General features: G+C 46.0%; 4 protein-coding genes across 6 annotated transcripts; 2 read left to right on the top strand and 2 right to left on the bottom strand.

Annotated features, from left to right (window-relative positions):
• The first annotated feature begins 7,084 nt into the window (after positions 1-7,084).
• On the top strand, positions 7,085-8,617 carry LOC100842928 (GATA transcription factor 4). Its single transcript, XM_003562050.4, has 2 exons — positions 7,085-7,502; positions 7,601-8,617. The coding sequence occupies exons 1-2, from the start codon at positions 7,416-7,418 to the stop codon at positions 8,177-8,179; spliced, it is 666 nt and encodes a 221-aa protein (XP_003562098.1). The 5' UTR covers positions 7,085-7,415; the 3' UTR covers positions 8,180-8,617.
• A 2,854-nt stretch (positions 8,618-11,471) lies between these two features.
• LOC100842620 (beta-glucuronosyltransferase GlcAT14A) lies at positions 11,472-14,377 on the top strand. Its single transcript, XM_014897010.2, has 4 exons — positions 11,472-12,140; positions 13,053-13,128; positions 13,213-13,328; positions 13,646-14,377. Exons 1-4 carry the CDS (start codon positions 11,570-11,572, stop codon positions 14,158-14,160), a joined length of 1,278 nt encoding a protein of 425 aa, XP_014752496.1. The 5' UTR covers positions 11,472-11,569; the 3' UTR covers positions 14,161-14,377.
• A 412-nt stretch (positions 14,378-14,789) lies between these two features.
• Positions 14,790-18,396, bottom strand: LOC112269758. Its single transcript, XM_024456822.1, has one exon. The coding sequence runs from the start codon at positions 17,272-17,274 to the stop codon at positions 15,049-15,051; it is 2,226 nt and encodes a 741-aa protein (XP_024312590.1). The 5' UTR covers positions 17,275-18,396; the 3' UTR covers positions 14,790-15,048.
• A 132-nt stretch (positions 18,397-18,528) lies between these two features.
• On the bottom strand, positions 18,529-27,137 carry LOC100831773. Of its 3 annotated transcripts, XM_024456819.1 has the most exons (18): positions 26,396-27,135; positions 25,547-25,714; positions 24,603-24,686; positions 24,400-24,459; positions 23,915-23,959; positions 23,632-23,831; positions 23,011-23,511; positions 22,701-22,797; positions 22,428-22,619; positions 22,249-22,344; positions 21,858-21,920; positions 21,684-21,758; positions 20,915-20,965; positions 20,678-20,755; positions 19,941-20,075; positions 19,567-19,674; positions 19,390-19,455; positions 18,529-19,089 (listed from the first exon to the last, which is right to left on the bottom strand). In XM_024456819.1, exons 1-18 carry the CDS (start codon positions 27,029-27,031, stop codon positions 18,982-18,984), a joined length of 2,763 nt encoding a protein of 920 aa, XP_024312587.1. In that variant the 5' UTR covers positions 27,032-27,135; the 3' UTR covers positions 18,529-18,981. The 3 variants fall into 3 exon arrangements, with proteins under 3 accessions (XP_024312587.1, XP_024312588.1, XP_024312589.1); XM_024456820.1 differs by lacking the exon at positions 22,428-22,619 and having other exon boundaries at positions 26,396-27,137; XM_024456821.1 differs by lacking the exon at positions 26,396-27,135 and having other exon boundaries at positions 25,524-25,647.

Below are 27,137 nucleotides of genomic sequence, written 5' to 3'. Positions count from 1 at the left end.
CATGCCAATGCATTGGTGTAGTGTTAGGTATAGCACAAGGTGAACAGCGAGGTATGAGAGTGTAAAGGTTAGGAGGGCGGCATGGACATAGGCTGGAAAATGCTCTTGGAATTATTGGGAGCTTCGGGAGACATGGCCCATGTGGTGAAGGGAATGTGGGAAAGGAAGGTTTGATGAGGCGAGATCACTCTGTCATTGGAGAGAGGATTTTGTCTTGTTGGTTTAAATAGATTAATAAAACCAACCGCAATCATTTTTGACACACAGAACATGGTGGCTTTTCATTGGAGTTGATTCCTTTCCTTGTTTCTTTTTGTTGCAGTTATGGAAAATCTATCCCTCCACTGCATGAGATTATGACATGGAACTACTCATACTGCTGTTCACTTTTTCCTGCAGTGGTCAAATATTACTACAGTACTAATTTTCTACATCTTTCCATCATAATATATTTTTGGAAGCACAGTATGGAGTCAAAAGAAACTGAAGAATTTGAAGTTTTTAACCCGGTTATCAATTACTGTAATCCTTATGCTTTAGAACACTTCCTGAACTTTCCGTCAAAAAGAACACTTCCTGAACATTGTTATCTTGAGTACCATTCCTGAACATTTTGGATTTTACTACTGAAGTTGACATGCATGGTTAACGGCAGGATTACTTTAGTAGCCAAGTAGTACTAAAAGAGCTAGAGGAAGAGTACCAAGCGTGTTATGGGTCTTAAACAAGTGGTTGGTTCTGCAACTAATCTTATCTTGCGGGTTACAGTGGAACTTTTGTCAGTGATATTCTGACAGGGACAAATCTGTAGGGACTGTAAGATTCTGTTCCAGGTGTGAGAATAGATCATATTTAAGTGCCTTTTACAAAGTTACATGAGAATATTTCGTCCTTCTGATTTCGTTAGGGTTGGGTAGCAGGAACCAGGAAGTATATATCATGTTTTGCCTCTAAATTAAGGACATCACTGCAACATACTATCTACTAGCACAAGTAATGGTTACATAAACTTGTAACGAGCTCCTTAATCTGAACAATTCATGTGACTAATGATCCATCATAACCAGTATTTTGTAGCAAAGGTTCATCGATACTGAGGATTCACAGTAAAACCCACTGCAAAAATAGTGACAACCACATTTAAAGAGAACTCTCTGAGAATGATTCCGCCGTCTAACAGAAAGTGCTTTATGCTAAAAGCTTCACCTGTTGTGGTGATATGATCTAGTAAATTTCCAAGACTGAAGAATGGATTTTTTTTTTCTCAAACAAAACAGGAATGCAGCATTGAAGGAACATGCATAGATATATATGAGTGTGTTGTTAGACATAAACATTTTTTTATAGGGGTCGAGAAGGGTATAAACAACTTGCCCAGGCACCATTATATCCAACACATGGAAGTCATATTCTCTTCCTTGATTAGATTCTTGAGGGCACCATGAGTTAGTTTCCTGTAGCGCACTGTTGGTGCTAAATTGTCAAATGTAAGATAATCTTTATTTTTAGGGTACTGTTCAGGGGGGGCGGGGATTTTTACGATGTGTTTTCTTGTAAATTCGTAAAATAATTAGAACTTTTCAATTGATATGTCATATCACCAGCAAGAAGCTCAGTCTAGTGCAAATATGCCAAGGTTCTGAAAAAGTTGTTGAATATGAACTAAATATGTCCTAGATCCCACAAGGTTCACTTTCTTTCTCTCATTTGAGTTCATTATTAGTTAGACTACCAGAATTGATAATCATAATTAGCTACCATGATTAGATTTGCTTCTTTTCGCCTGTTTGTAGAGTATCCAAATCATCCCCATCAGTGTACAAATTTGTTTGCGCCTCACTTGTTGATATGTTCAATTGGGTCCCAAAGTCCCAATTATGTTTGCTTACAGCATTTTCTATAATGATACATGATACAAACCTATTAGCACGAACAGGACACATATATTTCCCTTTGCTTGCATGGTTCATCCCTGATGATCTGTCCTGGAAAAGTTCTGAATCTTGGAAGGTGTCAATTCTTTTGCAGGAACCTGGAAGCTCTCATCATGACCAAGCACTGGGAGTAAATTACTGGTGTTCATGATGAGGCAAAAGCCAGCTCGCAAGCAAGTCCAAGAACGTCAATCAACACCATCCCCGTGTATCTTTCTTTTATACACCTTGAAAATGTCTTGCTTTCCTTGGGAGCATAGCAAAGAACAACTGCATCAGAAAAGTTTGTTATCCTATATTCCTACTGCATCAAGCTTGGCCTTTAATTAATCAGTGCATGTAACTGTTAAATTCAGGACATTGAAGAGCCACAGACACACAGCAGTACTATCACTTTCTTATATAAATAACGGAGTGCTTTCCCTGTTTCACTAAGAAACCAAAACATTACAAATGCTTGAAGAAAAAACAGAAAAATAATATATCAAATGCCACCATGCCATTGAACAAGAATCTTGGCATCTAAAGTGATTACCACGAGAACATAGTCTAAAATAATCACAACAAGATGAAAATCATAGGGGTTCACTTTTCATCCTGAATTATTTTTTCTGTGGGGAACATCCAAGTTATAAACAAGGGCTGAAAAGTACAGGCAGCAGCAGGACCCTTGTCCTCCCAATGTGGAAAAAGTCAGCCCAACCGACTCAACTGTTTCCACCTTTTATCAAGTGTGCTATCCTACAAAAGCTAATCCTCCCTGTGTAGATGAATGGCACACCAAATAACATGATTTCCAGACTCCAATCACCCACTCTGGGTCCCTTTTCTTCAGAACCTTCCCATGTTAAGAGTTATTATTAGCGATGGAACCTCGCCAAAAAATTTTTATTGGCGATGTATGGGCTGCGAAATTATTGGACCCACCTGGTTGGCATACATGCATGATAGTACGCCAATGGATCCTCTGCACATGTGGCTTGCAATGCATCTACACTGGCAAAAACTTCGTGTGTTAAGTTCTTTCTTTCTTGATTTCTGAGGCAAATTCAGGGTACATATGCTTTTCAAGAACAACAATGTGCTAGGCTGCCAGAATTACAGACTTCACTTTAGATCGAATGGGAAAAGCAGAGAATGTAGTAGTATATAGCAAAAGTAGGCTGTCAAATTTCCTTCCAGATGATCAGGGGAGCAGTGTGCCCCATGCAATCCAACAAGCCGCGGGCAATCATGCATTCATATATGCATATATGCAGGATTGCGGCCACCAACTGCAGCTGCCTTGCGATTAGCTGCCAAGCTTCCAATTCCAAGTTCCAACTCCTCCTCCTCCTCGACCTGATTAGCTAGCCCACATGGATGCACACATGGCCGCTTCCGTTTCAAAGAGAAAATAAACAAGAGAAGAAATTGAGAACATGGCCGGCCTTCGCCTCTCCAACTCACTGTATGTACGGAGTACTACTTGCTTCTTAGTTCTCCCTGGCTTTTGTTAGTTGGGAGGGACAGCGTGGGGCTAAAGATGGGGGCCATGTGATCAAGCCAAGAACTAATTACGTACGCTTCTTAATCACTTCTTGCTTCTGAAATTATTTGGGCAGGCATTATTGTGGCACCTCGCGTCGACGATTAATTTCTGTAGATTAATTCCAAATTGGCATTACCCGCAAAAAAATAATCCAAATTGGCATTGGAGGTAGTAGTAGTAGTATATACGTGCTTTTCATTTGTTTTGTTAATTTTCCTCTCTTGATTACTTATTGGAGAGATAGAGGGGAGATATATTCCAATTGCCGTCTGTCCTACGCGTAATTAATCGTTTTCTCCTCCGTGGGAAATGCAATGGGATGCCTACGTTGTTGGGTACCGTGAAACTGTTTTGCATGGCGTGCCATCAGATTGGTTAGAGTCAGCTCCTAGTTTTTTGTCTAACAGTTTACAGACTGATTGTAATCAAGTGTTAGTGGAGTAATAAAGCCGTATGTTTGACCTAAAAAAAACTGTGAAAGGCTGGGTGCAACTCCCACTTGCGTGTGCTGAAATCGTGGTCACGCTTCACCAGATAGGGTCACTTTAGTTTCAGTTTTGGACGTTGGGGCGATCAGCGATGGCAATTCTTGCATGCAATGCAGCGTCCGCCGTGGGCTGGATGGCCAGGCCCGTTGACCCAAGCCGAGACAGACGATCTGTGGCAGCCCAATTTGTTTTCTTGAGAGGAAATGTGGCAGACCAATTAATGGACCACTTTTGTCCCACGCAAGAGACGGCCCATTCGCTTCGCCACATGGGCCTCGAAGAAAAAAAAAGAGATGAGGCCCATGTGTCGATGTGACGCTCATCGCCACACACGCGCGCATTTAGGGCCCGTTCTTCAATGTTTTTAGCTCGTCCGCGTTCCGTTCGCGTTCCTTCTTTCCTGAGGAACTGTCAGCGTCCTCTAAAAAAAAGAAGAAACTGTCAGCGGGTTCTCGCTGTAACCGTTCCAGCTGTGCGGTGCGGTGCGGTGCAAACCGTCGCCCGCTATTCATTGATGGCTGCTGACGCGCCTTCCAAATTTGAGTGGCTTCCTTCCAAAAAATGACATTAATCGAGTAGCTAAACATCGTCACGGTTCGCATCGTCATTTTTTCCGGTTATCACTCCTCCACACCCGTTGTCGTTTTCCTTTGTGGTGTCCAGGTGAACAAGGCGTCGTATCATGTGCATCTGGCTGCCTTCATGCATCCGTGCATCCTGAGGCTGTCCACCGTCCGATACACGTCATACGTTGTGGATTGGAAACTGAAAATTTTACAACTAGACGCCCGCAACCCACTTCGGCTATTTAGACTGCAGGCTTTGCGATTATCCCCTATTTGTCTTTATTCCATATTCGGTAAACCTTTCCGGCGGCGGCAATTCAAAACGGTATGCGCGGCCAGATCCAACAATCGAGGACAGACACACCGGCATCGACGAGGATGTTCTTGTGCACACGTCCATCAGAACAGCAGCCTCCGTTGTTGTTGCTTTTCCGATAGCATCGCATCCGGGTTCCGCAGGCAAAGGATCAAGAACAACCTGCACTCCTCTACATGTGAATAGATTCTGATCAATTTGAAGAGGTGTACATATGCATGAACTAGCGACTCATTTGCATCGAGCCAAATTCTATTTTTACATTCGTCAATTTGTGGAGCAATGGTGGTCAGCAGCTTGAAGATTCAGAATGCGTGTACATAGGTTCAGTACACCCATTCGTCACTTCGTCAGGACGTGGTCATCGTCGCAGCATAACATAGTGAAGGAGCTCGTCGGGAACCGGCCCCTTGTCGCCGTGTGTGTGTGTGGATGGGTCACCGTGCCGCTGGGGTTGTTGCAGACTTGCAGGCTTCTGCCGGATTCCCGCCTCCGCCTCCATATACTCCAGATCTTTGCCGCCGCCGGGGACACATGCCCTTGCTGGCCATCATCTCGAGGATGCCAAACTGCAGAGGAAGAAATTGGATTTGGGAAAATCTATTAGCGAGGGTATTTTGACAATTAGGAGGACTAAAACGGAGAGGTTGATGGTGTCTATTTGCAATTTTCCCATGTTTCCAATCCACGACGTAGGACGTGTATCGGGCGGTGGACAACTCGAGGATGCACGGATGCACGAAGGCACCTGGATGCACAGGATATGATGCCGGTGAACAAATCCCAAAATGAGCCATTGTGTTTAGGGGTAGCACGCAGGTAAATATGTTTAATATTCCCCCATTCTAAAATTCTTGGCGTGATTTAAGTATAAATTTAAACTAAAACCACGACGATGATTTAGGAACGGAGGGAGTACAAAATTAGCATGATCGTGGATTTAACCCCTGTCTCCATCGGTTTAAGCCATGTGATGAGAAACACGTTGGTGGTGTTTGTTTACTATGCTTTGAAAACGTAAAAATTTGACAACAGTAAGCGCTTCTCATTTCCGCAAGATAAATAAATAGTAAACGCTTCTCGTATGACGTCCCCTCCCATCATCTTCCCTGCCGCAAGAATATGACCACTCATAAATTTCTGCCAAGGGATAGCGTGTTGTGATGGCCTACTTATAATATTTAGACGGCATGAGAGCGGACGATGAGGAGGGTGACTCCTCATTGCCGTCAAAGGGCACTTCGCCGTCGCTCGCTCGCCCCTCAATATCGCAAAAGAAAGCTACCAGGCGATCCCCTTCTCCCACCTCTCCTCGCATCTAGACCCCAAGCCTCTCGCTGAGCCATCTTGGCTCAATCCGCCATCTACTCTTTGCTAGATCTATAGATCCCATGGGTTATCGACCGTCCGAGAACTAGTGCTTCTATGCTCTCCCCAGTAGAAATCGTGCTTCGTTGATCCCCTGTGAGTTGCCGTCACAGGGGGGTCTATGGCAACGGGGCACGAGTTGTTGGTGAACTGTCCCGGTGTCACCAGATCTGGGGAGGGGGGGGGGTATGTTCTTCATGATGTGATGGTGTCCAGGTCTGACATCATTCACACACCCCGTTGTTGCCTCCTATGGCGGGGGCTGCGGGTGTTGTTGGTGTTTGTGTTGCTCTTCTCTAGAGTATTTGGAGACGGTGCGCCCATGTAGACGGCGCCTCAAACCTTAATTGGGCCTTCCTACGTACACTGCGACCACATGGACGATAGGTCTGCTCCCAGTTCAGATCTGACGTGTTTGGTGGTTCATCCTGCTCCACGGCTCTGGTGTCCCTCTCGCCGCTATGTCAACCATCATGCATCCTCGCCGGTCCAGAAAAGGTCCCGACACTCATCACTCATTACCTATGACAGGCCAGGTATGGCCTTCGCCGATTTCATGTTTCCTATTTTTACTGCTCGTTTGATGCCTATGTGGTTCCGTTTTGTGTCACGACGTCATATGATCACTGCAAATTATGTGCCTTCTTTTGTTAACATGCTCTAATCTACACCTTCGCTTCCTTCCCAGAATCCTTCCTAATGAAGATCCGACGGTTAGGGTGTCGATTGATCTCGGACAGGAAACAAAACAAACGTGGTAGCAAAACCGATTTTGTTCCTTGTGTGCTTAAACCATAAGCAAACCCCGGTGGAAGGCCGTGGACTCGTGGTCGTGGGTCGTCCTCCATCATCCATCGTATAGCCCCACAGTGAGACCCCCGCAGCGGCCAGCCCCACGTGAACGCCATGGGCTTGTTACCGTCGTTAAAACCAAGGGTTAGGATTTCTCCTAATCACAGCTCACAAGAAACCAAACAACAGCAGTAGAAAATCGCCCTTTGCTTGCTTGCTTGACTCCAGCAGTAGCTTGTGATAGAACCGAAAACCGTCCAGGAGAAAGGGGGGGCTAATTAAAGCCGGCGATAGATAAAAAGGGCCCCCGGATCAATCGAAACAGCAGCGTGCTCAGGTAGTAATCGAACAAATTTCCGTCTCCATCCATTTCTCTGTCGTGTGTTGGCTTGTGTGGCGGCGGAGACGGAGGCGGCGACCATGGCTGGAGGCGGGCACGTTGACAAGGACGCGGCGGCGCTGGCCGCCCAGGACCTACCCGGCCTCAACGTCTTCTTTGACCAGACGGTACTACCTTCTTCCTCCCACGACTCTCCTGGGGTTGCGGCTAGTATTCGGATAGAGGCGCTCGCTGAAAGTAGTATTCCCTTCTTTTTTTCTGGTAGGGATTGGAGACGGCGGCGGGCGGAGAAGGGGCGGGGGACGAGGAAGAGGAGCTGGAGTGGCTGTCGAACAAGGACGCGTTCCCTTCGGTGGAGACCATGGCGGTGGAGGCGCCGCCGGAGCTGGAGGCGCTGGCGGCGACGCGGCCTGCGGTGGTGGGGCCGAGGACCAAGGGGGTGCGGCGGCGGAGGCGGGTGACTGCGCCGTGGAACGTGCTGACGCCGGCCGTGCTGCCGCCGCCCGCGCGGGCGGCGGGGCCCCGGCGGAAGTGCACGCACTGCGCGTCGGAGGAGACGCCGCAGTGGCGGCTGGGCCCCGACGGGCCGCGCACGCTGTGCAACGCGTGCGGGGTGCGGTTCAAGACGGGGCGCCTGGTCCCGGAGTACCGGCCCGCCAAGAGCCCAACCTTCTCCCCGCTGCTGCACTCCAACTCCCACCGCCGCGTCCTCGAGATGCGCCGCCGCAACCAGGACGACGACGGCGAGACCCCCCGCGCCACCGCCGCCGCCCGCCGCGCCGAGCGCGCCGCCTCCCGCCTCTCCGCCAAGGCCGCCGCCGACGCCCCGGCCCAGACTGCCTAGCTCTTCGGCGGCCACCATGATGCCTGCCTGCCTGCGATGGAGCTGGTTAACTTTTTGGACATTCCTATCATTAGCTCCTATCCGTTTTTCGTGTCGAATTTCTGTTTCTGTTCTGAACCTTAGGATCTAGGGGTTTAGGACAGAGTGCTTTCTGCCGGCTCAGTTACTTGTCTCTAGAACAACTAGTTTATCATCGGATCATCGGTCATCTTTAGTTCTTCGGTTAGTTCGTTCAGGCAAAAAGAGTGAGGAAACATAGAAGAGCGCCGCCATTGCCGCTCTACTGTTCTGCAACTCCGCTGCCGCTGCTGCTGCTGTCATAAGACTGCTCGTGGTGACTGTGTCATGACTTGTTGTCAAATGGGATAAGCGCTTGTTTGTAATATCACCCACCGACTTTTGTTTGTTGCCCAGCAGAGTTTGCATCTGATTTTGACAGCTCCGGTTTCAATTTTCCGCACACACACGCATCCAGGATCCACCTGGCGACTGGCGAGTAGAGGAGTGTACACCGGTAGAGGGTAGAGGCACCTACACGAGCAGGGCACTGCACTCTTTGCCGCAGGCATATATCCCCCTGCAACTGGCAATGGATCCATGACTGAAAAATGTGATTTTTTACTTTTAGGCCTGAAAGATGATCTTTTGACGAGAGCCTAAAGAGTAAAGAGGCCAGTTGTGTTTTCTCGGCTTTGGGCGCACTTCTTGCAAGAGAGTGAGCTTGCGAAAATCATCTTGGGCATTGCTAGGTATAAGGCCAGCATAAAAATTTATACTCCCTGAGTATAAGAATCTATATAAACCCACGTCACTTATTTTGTGACGGAGGAAGTATCAAACTTTGACTAACCATTGAACGAATAGTATTCGGCATATACGTATAAAAGCTATAGCATTACAAATATTTTCAAATGGTATATCTTCTGTACACATGTCAAATATTATATTTTCAAAGGCCTTACACATTTAAGGAGTGAGTAAGATGCAATGACAGTTTTACTAGAGATGAGCTTCCCTCTTTTAGTTGGAGAAAGCCGTTTCCGCATCTGAATCGGCATTCTTTCCGAATCCGATAAAAAAATACGAAATATGACATGATATGAGTATCACCCGACCGAATCCGATTCGCTTTCACCGTCATTACGGGTTTGCACACTTATGGTTACCACCACCTCGCTCGTCAGCGTATTCATTGCTAGCCACGGCGTTCTCGTTTCTTTTTTCTTGTCTCAAAGACCAGCCCGACGTGAGGAGTCGCAAGATACGATTGACCTGATAACGGAAGAACATGCAGTGTCCACAGTGACTTTGGCTAGGCAGTGTAGGCTTGTTGTCGTTGCAAGGCAGGGCACGGCCCTGACATTTACCCGTGGCAGCAGCCAACCAGCAGGGGTTCTCAATCAAATGGGGATCTTTTTGAGAGATCTTTACGGTGGCAGGATTTGCAAGTACGGCTCGCCGTGGAGGAGCACGTGCTGGTACTAGTCTGGTGTGCATAACTCGATCTATACGAGCATTGAGCATAATCGTGCAGACTTTTTTTTTTTTGTTGTTGTTTGTTCCCGATAGCATGATCGTGCTAACTATTTCTATTTCGGGCCATTCGGTTAGTCCATGTGCCGGTGGAAGGGTGCAGTTGTTTCTCTTTTGACTCTCGATCAGGAAGAGCAAGACAACGAAATAGGAAAGAGGGGGTTTGACAAAAAATGATCGTTGGAATCTACCGTTACCGTCGTAACAAACGCAAACCGAGTATGCGGTTGACTCTTGCAAGTTGAGCTAGATCTGAATCCGCACACATCGACAAGACGATTAATACAACAAACAAACACGTCACTCGAACGCCCACGCAAATGGACACTCGACGACGACCAGAGGGGAACATCTCACGACATTATTGAAATCATTCTTACAAAATTAGGAAACTTTGTGCCCACGTCTAGTAGGGAAGATATATACGAGGTGGACCACACGGTGAAGAGCGACCACACGGTGAAGAGCACACGAGACCCGCGAAAGCAGCAAGGCGGGAAACTCCAACGTTGCCAATAAATCAGTCATAAATGCTAGTACGAAAAGTGTTCCACCTGGAACACTCAAGCAGTAGCGAAGAAGTCTACATGTCACACGAGGTTGTGCCACCAACCACGCTCAACGTGTCACATGCTGACTATTTTTGTGTGGTTCAGTTGGTTCATCCGCCGGTTAAAGGGTGCGGCTGCTTCTTTTTCGAGCAATCAAAAGAAGTGATACAAAAAAATAACAAGACAACAACACAATGAGTAAACCAAACAAACACTTCACTCGAATACCCACACGCACATGGGCGGTAAACTACGACTATAACACAACGTCTCGCAATATTACTAAAACACTATTGCCTGGTCGATAAACTTTGTGCCTACGTTGAGTACATCACATTCGAGGTGGACCACATTAATCCTCACCAAAAGCACCAAGGCGGAAAACTCCAACCATTTTTCACGAAATCGTGCCCCACCAACCAGTGGTCGCTACCTGACACCACCATTGTGAGGAGAGATGTGTCATGTCTGCTACGAAAAGAGTTCCGCTCAAGACACTCAAGCAGTGGCGGGGAAGTCTACATGTCACACGAGGTCGTGCCATCTGCAACGCTTGTCACACTAGCAAACACGAGATCAATATTGCACCACAATCACGCCCGATCTCAAGGATGCCGCTTTGGTGGACCCTATGAAGAAAGCTCACATACATAAACTTTGGGGCAATTATCTCGATTTTTTTCGAGGCTAGATTGTTCTAAGGAACACAAATGAAGGTGTACATTTTGAAGATAGTTTTTTTTATTATCAAAAAGTTAGTTTCGCAACTTCAAGCACACATAGACGGGAATTTCAACCTCCTTTTGAAAATAATACTAGCAGATAACTATTTCAAGTTAGTGTTGTTCATTCCTCACAACATCGTGAGTTACCTTAGATGCTAATACTTGGCACCATTGAGATTGTTGGCGCCAAATGCCAATATGTACATCCTCAACCTCGACTTTCTCGTGTAGGACAGATTTAGTGTCTTATGAAAAGTTATGGTCACAGTAAATTGATTCGGTTAAGGTTGCATGAATCAAAACTAATTTGTCTTTTCAAAAGCACCCAAAAAACAAACAGATTTGGGTACGATGATGTAACCGGATGGCTGTGATGAATGTACCTGAAGCGGGGCTCAGCAAACAGATAGTACACCCACGAGAGCGCACCAAACTCGAAAAAACCCGGGTCTCATCAGCCGCACCGACCGGTGCACCGTGCACCACCAAACTCGCGCAAACACTTGCCCTCTTTCCACGCTTCCCTCGCCCCGATCTCCCCGGCTCTCCCCCAACACAAACTTCCATCCATCTCTCCCCCCATGCATCCCCCCGCGCCGGCCGCGAGCGCGACCGCCGCCTTGCCGCTCGCCGCCTTCTTCTTCCCCAAGGACTCCCGCCCGCTCCCCTGCCTCCTCCTCACCTCCCTCCTTCTCCTCCTCCTGCTCCACCTCCTCTCCTCCTCCTCCTCCTCCTCCTCCTCTCCATCCCCTCCCCCCGCCGCGCCGCACCTCGCGCCGCTCCCGGCCGCCGACGCCTCCTCGGCCGGCCCGGCCCCGCCCGCGCTCGCATTCCTCCTCACCGGCTCCGCGGGCGACGCCGACCGCCTCCTCCGCCTGCTCCTCGCCACCTACCACCCGCGCAACCACTACCTCCTCCTCCTCGACCGCGCCGCCTCCGACGCCGACCGCGCGCGGCTCGCCCGCGAGGCGCGCACCGGGCCCGGGCGCGCCAACGTACACGTCGTCGGCGACCCCGGCTTCGCCAACCCGAGCGGCGCGTCCGCGCTCGCCGCCGCTCTGCACGGCGCCGCCCTGCTGCTGCGGGTCGACCAGGACTGGGATTGGTTCCTGCACCTCGACGCCGCCGACTACCCGCTCGTCACCCCGGACGGTGATTCCTCTCTGCACGCCTGTTTGGATGATATATATAGCTCTCTGTGTGTGCGGCGTTTAAGTGTTATAGATAGATCTAGAATCTCGGTAGAATGTGAACTGTGAATCAATCAATCTAGTTGCGTTTTAGTTCCGAGAGACCGTTAAATGTTGTGTGTGATTAGTGTTTAATGTAGATGGAGATCTGTCTCGATGAATAAGCTTGGATGAACTAATAAAGTAAAGTGCAGGGAGTAGAATCCGATTGCCATGGTAGAATTTTTTTAATTACTTTTGTAGCTTCCTGAGAACAAAATACTACTGCTAGTAGTACTCAAGTCATCCACAAACAACTCGCCACCATGTCTGTTTATACATGGAGCATGTGCAACTTGGTCCTAGACTGAATTCACTCTTTAGTTCATTGAAAGAAGTAGCATCTTCCAAGTTGGGAAATGCAAATGGAAATAAATTATTTTGGTAACATGACTATTTTCCATATTGCTACTGTTTTCTCTCTTTTCTGCCCTCAAATAGTACTCTTTGGGTGGTTTGAATTTTTCTGGGTGGAGTAGGCACAGGAGGCATGGAAATGGTGATCTGGTTACTCAAGAGAATCGTTTTCTAACTAAAACTAATGTGTTGCATTAGACGAGGACAGGGAACTGGTTTTGTTGGATCTGAAGAAGCGAAGTAAAGCTTTTTAAATCACCGCCTCATGTTCAGGCTTGTAGAGTTTTCACTGTACTTCATGTATTGTGTTTGATAATTGAAGTTAACACAGTGTAACTATCTATATTTTTTATAATAGAGTCTTTCGTACAAAGTTGCTTGGCTATAAAATTGTATAATAATGCTAGTAGGAGAAGCTTAGTACACACTCTATCAAATGTAACTCTTCTTAGCTGACTTGACTCCAAATTGCTGGCAGATCTTCTGCATGTCTTGTCATATCTGCCAAGGAACCTTAACTTTATTCAGCACTCCAGTTATATTGGTTGGAAGGAGTAAGAGTATCTTCATCATTCTGAATTTAAATTTGTTCATTTGAATTTGGTAGTTTAAGATCTTGGTTTTGTATGTCTGTGCAGGTCAAGACAGATAAAACCCATTGTTGTCGATCCCGGTCTTTATCTCTCATCTCGGACTGACATTTTTTATGCCACTCAAAAGCGTGAACTGCCAAGTGCTTACAAATTATTTACTGGTGAGGGGTTAACACATTTTCAATATTCATCAGCAGATACTCCATTATGTTTTATCAAATATAGAATAGTGTACTGTATGATAGTAATGGTGTTGCAATATACATTTGATCCATGCATACATGGGAATTTCTTGAGCATTTATTGGTTAAGTGGATTTACTTAACCTGATGATTAGTTAATGGTGCATAGTATTATATATTATCAAACAAGGACTGGTAGTTTTCTTAAACGTGTAGAAAATATCTATATACTGTTGTTGGTTCCAACAATGAAACTAAACTTGTATTTAACAACTATTCATCTTGTTTTCTTGCAGGTTCTTCATCTGTTATCCTTTCTCGGAAATTTATCGAGTATTGTATCGTGGGGACAAATAATCTACCAAGGACTCTGCTGATGTACTATACTAACATGCCCTTGCCACACAGAAAGTATTTCCAGACAGTCCTTTGCAATTCCCCAGAATTCAACAGGACGGTCGTTAACCACGACCTACACTACTCGATAACGGACAAATCACCCAAAAACGAGCCCCGTCTGCTGACCCTTGCCGACGCAGAAAACATCACTCAGAGCAGCGTAGCCTTCGGGACAAGGTTTGCCAAGGATGACCCTGTGCTTGGCCACATCGACGAGGAAATCTTACACCGGCGGCCTGGAGAGCCAGCTCCAGGAGGATGGTGCATGGGTGCTGGGGACGATAGTCCCTGTTCCGTTTCAGGTAACACCGATGTTCTTAGACCTGGGCCTGAGGCTATGAAACTCGCCAAGTTCCTTGCACAGAGGCTATCTTATCCAGGCTTTTATTCTCAGCAATGTATATGGGATTGATGTGTTGTGAACTTGTGATTATATCAATAGAAGAAAACCATGTGTTTTAGTGTGCAAGCATTTGAAGAAAAAGCAAAGTCTAGAACGGAGAGAAGTCGTGTGGCATTTGGTGGCGCTTGACCTTTATGTGACGCGGTAAATAATGTAGTAGTTCCGCATTGACCCTGGGATTGGCGGCTTGGCTTAAAGAATACGGGATTCTCTTTCCGGTGGAAAATTGCATCTGAAAATGAGACTGAGACCTACTTTTCGAATTGTCTGAGGCTATGGGATCCACTTTCTTTTGGAAAGGAGAAGGGATAAGCTGCATTTCAACTGTGTGAGGATGGACTCTAGACCCACTCGTTCTGATTCTGTGATTGCAATTTCGAAAAATGGATCATAAAGTCTATCCTGTTTACTAACTCACTCTCGAAGTAGAAGTACCGTACTCCACTTGGTACAGGAGCTAAGCCACTGAACACCCATGATTCATTCGCATATGATCTGGCTCTTGTTGGACAGTTTTGAGTTGGAGGCATTACGTTTCATAGGTAAGTACAACTCGATGTGATGCCAGAAGTATTCACCAGGGCATCCTCTGCTTTCTATTGCTGGTTTGTAGTTCATCATAGGAGCAAAACTGGGGAGGATGGGTTCTGAGTTTTAAGTTCATAGAGCCGTTCTTCTTTCGACATAATACAAACTTCGTACTTGCTCGACTTTATTGATTTGCTATATGATTGCATAATACAGTACTAGAAACGTACGTGCTGTTGCGTTAAAACAGCACGCCATGTAAACAACGAGTACATAGAGTTTTACACGAACTTGTACTGGGTAATAAAACCAGAAATATAAACGTAGGAGTACGTCGTTTCAGTTTTTTTGAGCCAGCCTCCTCCAGTTTCAGTTCAGGTTTTTGTTTGAGCTCTGCTGCTTCTTCATGAGCTCCAAGGCGGACGCGACGAGCGAGCAGACGCTGCTGGCGCGGCGGCTGAGCCCAACGCTGCCGGAGAAGACGTTGAAGCACTCGAGCTGCGATGTCGTCCCCGCGACGCGCCTCAGCTCGCCCTCCAGCCCAAACTCGACGAACAGCGCCACGTAGCGCGCCGGGTCCGACCGCATCAAGGCGACGGCGAGCTCGATGGCGTACCGGCGGACCCGGGGCACGTCCATGGACGGCCTGCTGTACTCCCTCAGCACCTGCACCAGCGTCCTTGCCAGCACGCCTTCCGCCACTCTCGCCGTGGCCAGGCTCGCCCGCAGCTCACACGGCTCCATGAACCGGAGCATCTGGGCCGCCAGGCCCAGGAAGATGTTGAGGATCTTCCCTTTCTCCGCCATGATCGTCTTGAGCACCTTGGTGGCGCCGGCCGTGACTTCTCTCAGCGGGAGCCGCCATTCGTCCCCGGAGTAAGAGCAGAGGTTGCGCAGGATCCTCGCGGCGCCGACGATGGCGACCGGGTCGTTCAGCGCCTCGACGAGCCGCCCCACGCCCCCGCCCATGGCCATTATGATGGCGCCGCAGTTCCTCTTGCTCTCCAGCGCCAGCATCGCCAGCGCCTCGCCGGCCTCCACCCGGACCGCGTCCACCTGCAGACAACCTCGAGCTCCGTCGGCGCCATTGCTGAACTCTGATGGCAAGAACATGGCGACGAGCACGTTGACGACGCCGCCCGTGCTGCCGATGATCTCCCTGGCCTCCTCCTCCATGGCGAGGCTCGTCAGTATCTCGACCCCCAGCTGGTGAAGCTCGGACCGGACCTTGAGGTCGCGCCGCTGCAGCACCTCCCTGATGTTGCTCACAGTGAAGACGATGTCGGTGAGCTCCCTCCGGAGCAGCTTCCCGGTGTTCCCCGTGGTTCCAGCCAGCCTCTTCACCACGCGCAGCGACTGCTTCACGGCCTTGAGCCTCATGTCCCTGGGTGTCGTCGCGGGCCCGTGGTCGATGCTGGAGTAGGAGATGATCTTGTCGAGGAGTCCCCTGGTCTTGCCGATCCTGTCGCAGTTGTCATGATCATGCGCAAGCTTGTTGAGGATGGAGAGTCCCAAGAGATTGAGCTCGTCAAGATCGGCGTAGAGCAAGGACGCCACGGACTCGATAGCCCCCGGGATGCCGGTCACCCGGAGCGCGATGAGCTTCCGTCCCGTGAGCATCGACACGACGACCGCAGCCGATCTCCGGACCTCCCTCTCGGACGCGCTCTTCCAGCTGAGCATCTCAATGAGCCGCTCGATCGTGGGCGCCGAAGTGCCGATCTTACGGAGCGTGGCATCGGCATAGCGGTCAGACTCGGCAAGCGCCACGAGGATCCCAGCCCCCATGCTCTGCTCGTCGTGTGACCCGGCCGTGAGGAGATCATCGGCGTAGGAGACGAGGTCCATGTGTAGCCCATCGAAGACGCTGCCATTGAGGCAGCGGGAGTAGGAGTCGTAGAAGAAGCGGCGCACGGCGACGGAAGCCAGGCGGCTGTCCTGGGCGACGCTGTCGAGGACCCGGCGGTGGCCGACCTTGTACTCCCACAGCGCCTTCTCCACGAGGAACAGCAGCGCCTCGGCCAGGGCCAGCGCGTAGAAGATGTTGAGCGCGGCGTAGCGGTTGGTGCGGGCTTCCTCGGCGCCGCCGTACCGCTGGTGGAGGAGGCGGACGAGGGAGAGGGAGACGCAGGCGGAGGCGGACAGCAGCTGCGTCCAGTAGAAGGCGCGGCGGACGACGGCGGAGGCGCGGCGGGAGCGGTGCCAGGTGGACTGGTGCTGCCACTCCAGCTCGTGGCTGCGGCCCAGGATGCGGGTGCCCTCGATGAGGAGGAGGCCCGTGATGCACCAGAAGTCGGTCCGGCCCAGCGTGATAGCGAACCCGCCCAGGAGCACCACCGTGGCCCAGATGAAGGCCAGCGTGCCCAGCCGGCTCGCGGCCTTCTCGAGCAAGGCGAGCTGGAGCGCTAGCGCCGTGAGACGACGCTCCGGGGACGCGTTCGCGTCGTCGTCGGCAGGGATGACGCTGCCAGGGGTGTGGCCGGCCTGCGAGCTGTGGCCGTGCGCCATGGTCTTCTGCGGCTCGAACAGCGTCGGCAGCTGGTCCGGGATCTTCACCCGGATGCTCGGGGCAGCAAAGCTAGCGCGGCGATCCATATTTTTGCCGGATTCCTTCCTTTCTTTCTTCAGTATACGTGTGTTTACTGATCGAGTGATCGATTGCGGTGTGTGAGTTCTTCCTCTGCGTGCGCTGGGTATTTATAAGCTAGTAGCGTCCTGTGCGCCAGCGCAAAAAAAAAAGTAGCGTCCAGTGCGAGATGCAGCTGCGTACGTGAATTTGAGGACATTTTCACAACGTGCTTGGTATTGATTGTTGCGTGACGACGATTTCTTGCGTGCATGTGCAAGCTTAGTGTCTGTTTGCAACGGCATTAGTAGATGAAGGTTTTCCTTCTTCCTTTTTTATTGTTATTAAGATTCAAGAGAGAAATGTTGCTATTAAGGTAGCAGAGGTCGCGCTGCCTGGCATACGTCTGGTCAGCAATCTCAAACTTTTTTTTTGCTGGTAGGCAATCTCAAACTTTGATGCACAATAAGAAGGTTAGGAGAGCTGTAAAAAAAAGGGTTAGGAGAGGACACGACTAGAGATGGATTTTCCTTTCGTTCTTGATGTTAAAGTCGGCTTTGATGATCTCGTTTTTGCCTTCTCGCACTGTTTGGAGTTTACAGTTGGAGTCGTCATATATTAACAAAATGCTGTAAAATAAGTTTTACATTAGGAACTTGGATTTGTATGCCCAAAATAGGATAGAGCACTTCAGTAGCATGTTCGTTGTCCATGTACTATCCGTACACTACCCGTACCTCTCCTATTATGTTTGTCCTTGCTTGTACTTGCCATACATTTCTCCTGTGATCTCTTCCAAAAGAAGCAATGCCATATGGAGTATGAAAGCCATACTGCCAAGTTTCGGTGTAACGACTATTTTTCCTTATATATGCTGTTATGCCCTAACGAACACTTGGTCATAAAACGACGCGTGTGAATATCATCATGAAAAAGTCAGGTCATGCCATTGCTGTGACCAACCAAAGGTTGCTGCACCGTCGATCTCTCCTCTCCAAGAAGAGCAAGCACTCTTCAGTTAGGCCGAACTCTGCTGATTTTCTTTCAGTTTCCATGCTACAATGAACAGCTCAGTCTAGCTGGCTGCTTCCATTTCAACACATTCCAATCATGCGCGCATTTGTAGATGGATATGTTGCCATGACAGAAGGCAACATGTGAGGTTCACTCTGACGGACCACAATATCCAAGTTTTTACCATCGGGTGGCATTTTAACAACTCAGTGAACAACGGAACATTTCTGCTAAAACATCCAAACTTCTTCATAATCGCGCACCAGGAATTCAAAAACGGTCAAGAGTAGTTTCCAAGCTTAGATGTGGACTCAAAGAGCCATAGTTTACAGAGGTAAGACAGGGGTATGTGCAATGGGTAAGCTAATTTTACTTACAATGGTCTTTTGACTATATGCGCCTGTATGACACAGAAAGGACTCAAAAAAGAACTGCAAGTACACAACATTGCAGCATTTCTATTCCGCCCCATATATATAATGGCAGGTTCATCACATTTAAAAACCGGGTTGGGTTGCATTATACTTCTGATGACAGGTTCTCCCAATGTGCATCTACTTACACCAGACAAACCCTATTGATGGAAGAACTAAACCGCCTGGCAGTCTAATCCTCCATTCACAATCGAGGTGCCTTGTTTTCGTTCTTCCTGTTGGCTCATCATTCGTAATGCATCTAGAGATCACACCAAGAAGAAGACATTGTTGCCAGAGTAGGGAATATTACTTGTCTTGATCTCCAGCAAAAACAAAGCCTTGTGTGTGCTCATTTTCAAATGTGGACAGTCGAGAATCTGATAGAACAGAGAACATCTGCGTCTCCACAAAGAGCTGCAAAACATTAACTATGATAAGAATATGCAGTCATGACGATGATACATAACTACAAGAGGCGGAATTCACGAGTCAATTAATAGCATCCATTTTCGTTGAAAATTTCTAAATTAGCAGACTTGTTTATGTAATCATACTTGTAAAAGGAAACTTTGATCGATCCAGGACTGCATAATATTAGCCATCTTCTGGACTAAATCGAAAAGGCACAAGAACCTCAGTATCCCCTGCTAATTTCATCAACTAACTTTCCTATATAATGAATAAATCCAATGTAAAAACTTAATTGAAAATCACCTTCATGAATGGCCGATCTTTCGAGGGGAAGGAATCAATAAAACTGTCCTTCAGAAGCAAAGAAACCTGATCGGACGGATATCAACATTATTAGTGGGCTTTATGATGTTTCCAAAATGTAAAATGTCAAAGTGGCATCATGGTGTAAGGTGTAAAAAGAGTTTATATAATGCTAACCCTGTCATTATCTGACTGTACATTGGTGATGGTATGAGAGCGCAAGTCTGAACAAAGTGACTCCAAATACGTTCCCAGAACACTTAAGAACTGCCAAGATGCCTTAGCCTGCAACAATAGCCAAACTAGTGAGAATTTTATCTTAAAAATACCAAGATGTGGTAGAGACCAAATTGTACATGAACAGGGTATGCAAAGAGGTTGACTTTCTTCTTGAGGAAGAACGGCTTCCAAAGAGGATAGAGCCTCATTCCACATACTCCCTCCGATCCATAAGAAGTGTCGCCCACTTAGTACAAAATTTGTACTAACTTAGTACAAAATGAGCGACATTTTTTATGGATCAGAGGGAGTAGTAAAACTAAAATCAATACCTGAACTTCACTGCATCTATAAATAGGATGTTTCTTGGCCAAAGCATCCTCACATGAAAGTCTAGCATGAATTGGACTGAGATCAGAAACAAGCTCCTTGTAACGTGGAAGTTGAGGAACTGAAGATGCCTTGACCTGCATATTTTTAATGCGAAAACAGAACGTTAAGTACTGACAAAAAAATTCAGGCCGGGCAGCATCAAATATGCTCGCAATTGCGCTTAGTGCATGATAGTATTTCCTCATGAATGCTACTTCATACAAGTAAAATACCAGAAAACAGACAACAGACCAGGAGGTTCATGTTGTCATTGCAGAAACGCAGTTCGTTCCCTTGAGGGGACCTTGATCTCATAGCCACACCAAACTTTCTTGGTGTAAAATGGCACTGGTAGATAAAATAAATCCCTACCTAATCCTATTGATCATGTTCTCTTAAACATTTTTCTTGGTGTAAAGTTCACATGTGAACTTGCTCTCGTAGAATAACACCAAAATTTATTCATAATTCTGTGTTCGGCTGGAGTAAAACGGCACTGCTGGATAAAATAAACCCCTACTTAGTCCTATTGATCATGCTCTCTTAAACATTTTTCTTGAGTATGAAGTCCACATGTGAACAGAATCAACAACACAACAGAGCAAAAACTGAAGGTTCCAGTTTTTACAACAAAAAAGGTTCAGTCATCCCTTCCCAACACAGTTTTCATTACGAGGAAAGAACAAGTCACACTTGCCTGATCTTTCTGCACATTGATTCTGACAAGACTAGACACCTTCATCTTGATATCAGGGGGTTTATGTTGGATACCAGCCTGTAGAAGCAAACATACAGTCCATGAAAGTTGGCTGATAGGGATAACCTATCATAACATGGTAGCGCTAACATGCACATATTGGCAACTGCGGTCACTTATAGTCCTCTAAAAGAGCAGTAACCACATAAATGAGCTCCAAAGAATAATCAAACTTACAATGAAAGGGACGGGGGCATCAAGAAAATCAAACAATTTTCTCGGTAGAACCTGAAAAGCAATTGTGTGTGCCTTAGAACATAACAGAATGGGAGACATGTAAGAGCTAACGACATTAACTCTTTTAGTTGAAAGCAATTGTATAATAATGTCTCAACAAGAATATATCTGTTCCTGGAAAACACAATCCTGGATGGGTACAAATGCAAATAATTCAAACAATCCAGGACAGTTTTGCTGAATTTGATCAACATGTGACTGACTCATAAATAGAATAGAAAACCATTCACAATTTCATTGCTTCACAAAACATAAGTGTCACTTTGCGTTATAGTAAACTTACGGAGAAAAGAGCACAATATAGATAAGCGCAACAAAGAAAAGAGCACCTACTGGCCAACTCTACAAACAACATACAGTTGACCATTTCAGTTACCAGTTTATACAATTAAGCCACAAATTAATTGGCGATATTAAATAAAAGGGTGATGACCAATTTTGAATGTAAAATCAATGGCAAACATAAGACAATTAAGCCACCAGTTTCTAGCTTATTCAGTCACAGGAAAGAGGGATACTTCATCCTTATTACAGATTATAAGATACAATAAACATAAGACAAATAGGTGAAACCGACAAAATGCAAAACCAAGAAGATGAAAGGCCATGGTCCTACCGCCCCACCCCCAAGAATAGATGTTACTAACATGCATTCCTAAAATCAAAATAGGTTAGAAACTTCATACATACAGTATACAATAAAACTTACAGGAAGCAGTAAACTTTGCCACTGGAATGGTCTTATCATTGGTATAACCGACAAAACAATTGCTGACAGCACACCCTGCAGTTAAGCATTTGAAAGGTTCTAGAATCAGCATGAACAAGGATAGCATAAAACCATAGCAGATTGTTACAAAGTCAGATACTTGAAAGATCATACCAGATTTGGGCATATTACCACAATTTGCTTCTCCAACAGAACTCCAGTGAATAACGCTAGCATCTGCAGGATAAGAAAAAGGTCACTATGCACCGATGAGGGCCATTACCACTTATAATATAATGTCCAGGGAGTTATTGATAGACTCAAAAAGAAAAGGTAAGAAATAAGTCTCACTACGACCCCTCCTACAAATTTTTCCTATTTCATGAGAAAAGTAATACTCCCTCTGTCCCATATTAAGTGACTCAAATTTGTCCAAATATGGATGTATCTATACACAAAAAGCGTCTAGATACATGTAATATTTTGTCACTTAATATGGGAGGGAGGGAGTATAAACTAATAGAACTCCATAACTGAACCAGAAATTGAGAGCAATGCAACATACAGTTTCCAGAGATAAAGCACGACAAACTGTAGCCATAGTCCATATGGATAATGCAAGAGCTTCTTCTGCAGCAACCAGACAGGCATCGACAATTACCTAAAATAAAAATTCATGATTAGTGGGGAAGGGGTGTGATGCTCCAAATAGTCAAGGTAAGAACTAAGAAGTCAATTATCTACCATATTTGTTTCCGCCGAAGTCAAACCATTGTCCAAATTTGTGTCAACTAACCCCAATAATGATAATCCAGGCCGGGAGTATTTAACAGGCTGGAGATGTTCAATGGGTTGGAAGACAATTTCTCCTCCACGAGGTGGTAGAGGAAGAGCATGGTAACCACAAACGATTTGCAAAGGTTCATTACTGTGTGTCTAGAATATGAAATTACGTATACAATCAGTAAGGACAAGAGCCATTAGAAGGAATTCTTGGAACTTGGTATTTAGACAAACCTTAGCCCATCCCATAACTTTGTCATCGTCAACAGTAATCTCATTCTTTACATTTACTTCATCCTCTTCTTCATCTGACACAGCACCTTTGACTGAACTGTCACAAATCATAAGGATACCAAGTTAGTAAGGTAAAGGGCATACTAAGACCAGTTGTATCATATTTCACAATGATATGTATTTCAACATCAACATTTATAATTTCTGGAAATAGTTTTCTTATGATTTCAGATAACTCTAGCAGAAGTGATTAACACCATAAAGTGCGCTCCCTAATCGTACGGAATATTTTTCAAATTATCAGGGTTACCTGTGTAAAGACTCCATGCTATGTGCCCGTTCTAATCTTGTAGAGATGGAAGAATGTGTGGACAGAAGATCTGGTGAAGTATGCCCATCCTCACAAGTACTACTCGCTCTTCCAAAGCTATCGCAACGGGATTCCATGTTCTCTGACATACAGTCTTCGTATTGTTGGAAACTATGTCTTCCTTCCTTATCAAGTTCTTTTGCATAGCTAGAATCTGAAGTCTCACTTGCAGATATACTTTCAGGAGAATTAGGTTGCCAGCTCCTGAATAAATATGGATGTACGTCTCGTTCTGATGGAAGCGCTGTTGAAGAAACAAGACCTGATATACTGTTGACAGGTACAGCATATTCTGTCCAGTCATTGTGCGAAAGAGCATTTGAGGATTCAAAATCCCCACTTAATAGATCTTGTTCTTTCAAGGAACGGGGGACTGGCTGTGCCAGAGCAATTTCACTGGCAAACTGTGTTATCCTGTCAAGCCTCTCCTGTGCAATTATACTGTTCATATGACAGACAGTCAACACACCGATTATATGCTTAGTACTGAATTGGGGAGATACAAAATTGGAATTTTACACGTGATTATTAGCTAGATATACAAGTATATGTTGAACCAACCTGTTTAACATCGCATAATGTAGCTCAAAAAAGGGTACTCTTGTAAGTAAACAGTAGCAACGTGGTGCGGAAACCAAGAAACGACTCGGCTTGTAGGAAGTGGGGTTTAGAGGTGAGACTGCCCCTAGTATACCAGGTGCTCTTTGCACAACTTCCTGGACATGAAGGCAAACACCATATAGCGGGGCATTGTCGGACACCTGATGTCACGAACAAACAATTAATACGAAAAGAGTAATCGGGTATAGCTGAATACAATCTAAAAGTGAATGAATACACAAACCTTTAGGGAGAAGATAAAGGACAAATCATCTCGACACAGATGTTCCTATGTAAAAAAATCAATGAAGTTAGCAAGTTCCATACTTCATGGAAAACCACCATTAAGTATGAAAACTGTAGAACTCAAGCTGGAACCTCATGTGCATGAGAACATCAGAGAGCAGTTGAAAGTTAGAAAACAAACACTGGTCTCCACAAGAGTTCTTTCCAATGGAAAAAATACTGTTAAACATTAGCAGATTAAACACTAGTCTCCTGTGCACAGTTATCTTGTAAATATTTCTATGTTTCAATAAAAAAATACTGTCAGGGCCTCCCTACAGTTACCTGTCAAAAATAACGTTAACAAATTATTCATGACCAGCATATTTCAATTTTTATTTACTTTACTCTATATTGTAGAATTACATTTTGCTTGCAGGAATAACTCGGCACAAAAGACTTACAGCTTAACCCTAAAAAACAGGTTGACAACTAATTTTTTACCTGCCCAAATATCACTTCATTTAGATCACTCATGGATGGAGTCCTCTCTATTAAGCGAGCCTGAAATTTTAAATTAAAAAAGATTATTTTTTTGCAGCAAATCATATCTGAAAATATCAAAGAAGGAGAGGAAAGGCAATGGAATTTCTTTAGAAAAACCAGAAGGAGCAGTACAAACTCAGCCAGAACCTTATGTATCTAACCTTTACACCTTCAGGAAAACAGAACGAGGGCAAATCGCTCTCATTAATTTCTACTCTCTTTCCTGGTGGATATTTGAAAAGAATCTGCAAGTAAATTGCACTCTTATCAGTTTTTATCAGGGATGATGAGTTATCAAAAACAGTAAGGGGTGTGGCTATGACTCAGGCACGTGATTTTTAAGCAAAATGCTTAAATCTCAGTCGATAGTATCAGAGCCATTTGGATTAGTATTGGATGGCATCCCTACTCCCTCCTCTTCATCATCCGTTCCAAATCTTAAATCATAAAAAAAAACCAACGGCTGAGCAATCAACTGATCCCTAACTAAAGATCTGGCGACTTAGGCATAGCAAAACTGATATTTAGAAATACACGCTGACCTTCCTACAAACTTCAGGCTAAATTTCTAATAAAAGAGAAATAAAGATTTATCACTCTAAAATTGTGTTCAAAGGTCTGAAATTTCATTTAAACCATATTTCTCACTCTAAGGAGAATTAAGAACAAGCAAGAAGAATCACAGAAGGACATTTGCATGCATTATGAATACATGTATTTACAACTGATTATTACCTGAACCTTGGAGAAAATTAATATGTATCTAACTGTTTTACAGAGCTAAATTTACAGATGGATGAATAATGATCCTTAAACAAATGCAAACCTGACCCATGGGATCAAAGCACTTTCTTAATATTGAACACACACTAATCAACTCACAGAATGTATCCACTACATTTTAGTATAACATGTAATCTACAGAAACCGAGAAGAGAAAAAAAGAGGGGAGCTGACTACAAAGCATCATCTAGATATAAAACAAGTGCACTTTAACCTAAAATATGATCTAAATCATAACTTTATTAGCATAGTGCTGCATCCAACTGAAACAGGCAATTTCTCTAAAGCAGAAGAATTACCTTAACTCTCTTAAGCACCATACCTGTGGTTCCATTGTTGGTATTGATCCATGATATTGATCTACATTAGATTTTGAAGCTTTCTTTTTTGCAAAAGCATCCTCAATGACTGTAACATTTGCATAAGAATGAAGTCCAACTACATAAAAATGTTCAAAGAGCGAAGTTGGTTCATCGAATTGCTTAAGATCCTGCAAGAGTCATAAACAAATAGCTTAACAAGAGCAATTTCACACTGAGTACAAGTCAAAGTGGAAGAGAAACTAAAGGAGTGTGTGCATGTAAAAAGGTGCGAAATAAAGGTGCTAAGTCTCAAGTTCAAAACTTAAAAGTGTGCAAGAAATTCCATGTGCTTTTAGGAAAGCACTTCTGTACTTGGACATATGATTTCCGAAAGCACATATTTGGGCATATTTGGTAATTGTAGCCATGCAGGAAGAGCTCACTTTGGCAGCTCTGCGATCACACACTCAAATACAAACATAGGACTTCTGTTTATGTCTCATGAAAAACATCATGTTGCATCAACTGCTTTCCTAAAGGGTATGGAAAATGTCTATAATGTCATCCGCAAAAAAAGGACGAAAGAAAAACTTCTATGATGTAACTTGCTCAGTTGCTTACCAATCTGACTAGTGACTGTTGTTAAACCACATTCAATGAACAGTGAAAACAGGAGAACGAAGTGTTAGAACGCTCTCTGTCTGCTGCTATTTTAAATCTTCCAGTGTGGACCTGTCTATTTCTAAGTTGCATTGATTTGCCACATCAGTTACCGATTACCTATTAAAATCAACTGCCGCTAGACAAAAGTTGCCTCCAAATGCGCAAGTACGATAACCAGGATTGAGCAAAACAGGGGAGTGTTGTACCCGCGCCTGGGAGTGGACTTGATACCATTGCCGCTTCTGATTCGCCATAGCCTCAATGTTCAATGTGGTGCGCAGCAAGTGCTCCCTGGGGCTCCTCTCAGCACCTCCCCCGCCCCCAATTGGCCCCCACTTCCACGCACGCTGCATCTGCTGACGGAACCGCTGGAAGCTGCTGGTCCGCACGTGCCGCGCCTGATGTTTGATCTGTGATGCAGGCGGTGACGACGACGACGTACCCGACAGCCTGGGCGAAGACGCCGCCGACGGGGACCTGGACCACGAATCATTCATCGCTGATGATCCTGCCCCCGCCGTCGAATTCCCTTCCCCGGCTCCCCTCGCACGCTGTTCGGAGAGCAAGGCGCTTCCCGTATCCAGTCTGCCAGGCTCCTCTCGCCATTCAGGAACCGAACGCGATTCCTCCCCGTCAATTGCCGCATGACCCGAAGCTCGGGGCGACCCGAACGTTTCCGCTTCATCCGCGGCCGACGCTGACGGGGACGACGACTCCGCCGCCGCCTCGCCCTCGCCCTCCACAGCATCCTCAAACAGCTCCGCCTCCCGCACCTCCTCCTCCGCCTGCCCGTTCGGCTCTGGCGTCGGCGCCGGCGAGGCGGGGTCGCCGGAGAGCGCCATATGCGCCCGCGCGATCGGAGCGGGCCTTCGCCCTCGTGCGCAATTGAATTCCAAGGATCAAACCGACGGAAGGGGAAAAGGGAAGAGGACGAGATCGCAGAGAGAA

The sequence above is a fragment of the Brachypodium distachyon genome, chromosome 1 (assembly GCF_000005505.3).
Source record: "Brachypodium distachyon strain Bd21 chromosome 1, Brachypodium_distachyon_v3.0, whole genome shotgun sequence".
Taxonomy (NCBI): domain Eukaryota; kingdom Viridiplantae; phylum Streptophyta; class Magnoliopsida; order Poales; family Poaceae; genus Brachypodium; species Brachypodium distachyon.
Note: the sequence above shows the minus strand (reverse complement) of the source record. Positions and strands in the feature narration are given on the sequence as shown.

Coding starts and splice junctions, on each gene's coding strand:
- LOC100842928 (XM_003562050.4), top strand. CDS start 7,416: ATGGCTGGAGGCGGGCACGTTGACAAGGACGCGGCGGCGCTGGCCGCC. Junction 7,503..7,600: donor ACGTCTTCTTTGACCAGACG/GTACTACCTTCT, acceptor TTTTTCTGGTAG/GGATTGGAGACGGCGGCGGG.
- LOC100842620 (XM_014897010.2), top strand. CDS start 11,570: ATGCATCCCCCCGCGCCGGCCGCGAGCGCGACCGCCGCCTTGCCGCTC. Junction 12,141..13,052: donor CCCGCTCGTCACCCCGGACG/GTGATTCCTCTC, acceptor AATTGCTGGCAG/ATCTTCTGCATGTCTTGTCA. Junction 13,129..13,212: donor AGTTATATTGGTTGGAAGGA/GTAAGAGTATCT, acceptor ATGTCTGTGCAG/GTCAAGACAGATAAAACCCA.
- LOC112269758 (XM_024456822.1), bottom strand. CDS start 17,274: ATGGATCGCCGCGCTAGCTTTGCTGCCCCGAGCATCCGGGTGAAGATC.
- LOC100831773 (XM_024456819.1), bottom strand. CDS start 27,031: ATGGCGCTCTCCGGCGACCCCGCCTCGCCGGCGCCGACGCCAGAGCCG. Junction 21,921..22,248: donor GTGCTTTATCTCTGGAAACT/GTATGTTGCATT, acceptor CTTATCCTGCAG/ATGCTAGCGTTATTCACTGG. Junction 19,090..19,389: donor AAGATCGGCCATTCATGAAG/GTGATTTTCAAT, acceptor AATGTTTTGCAG/CTCTTTGTGGAGACGCAGAT.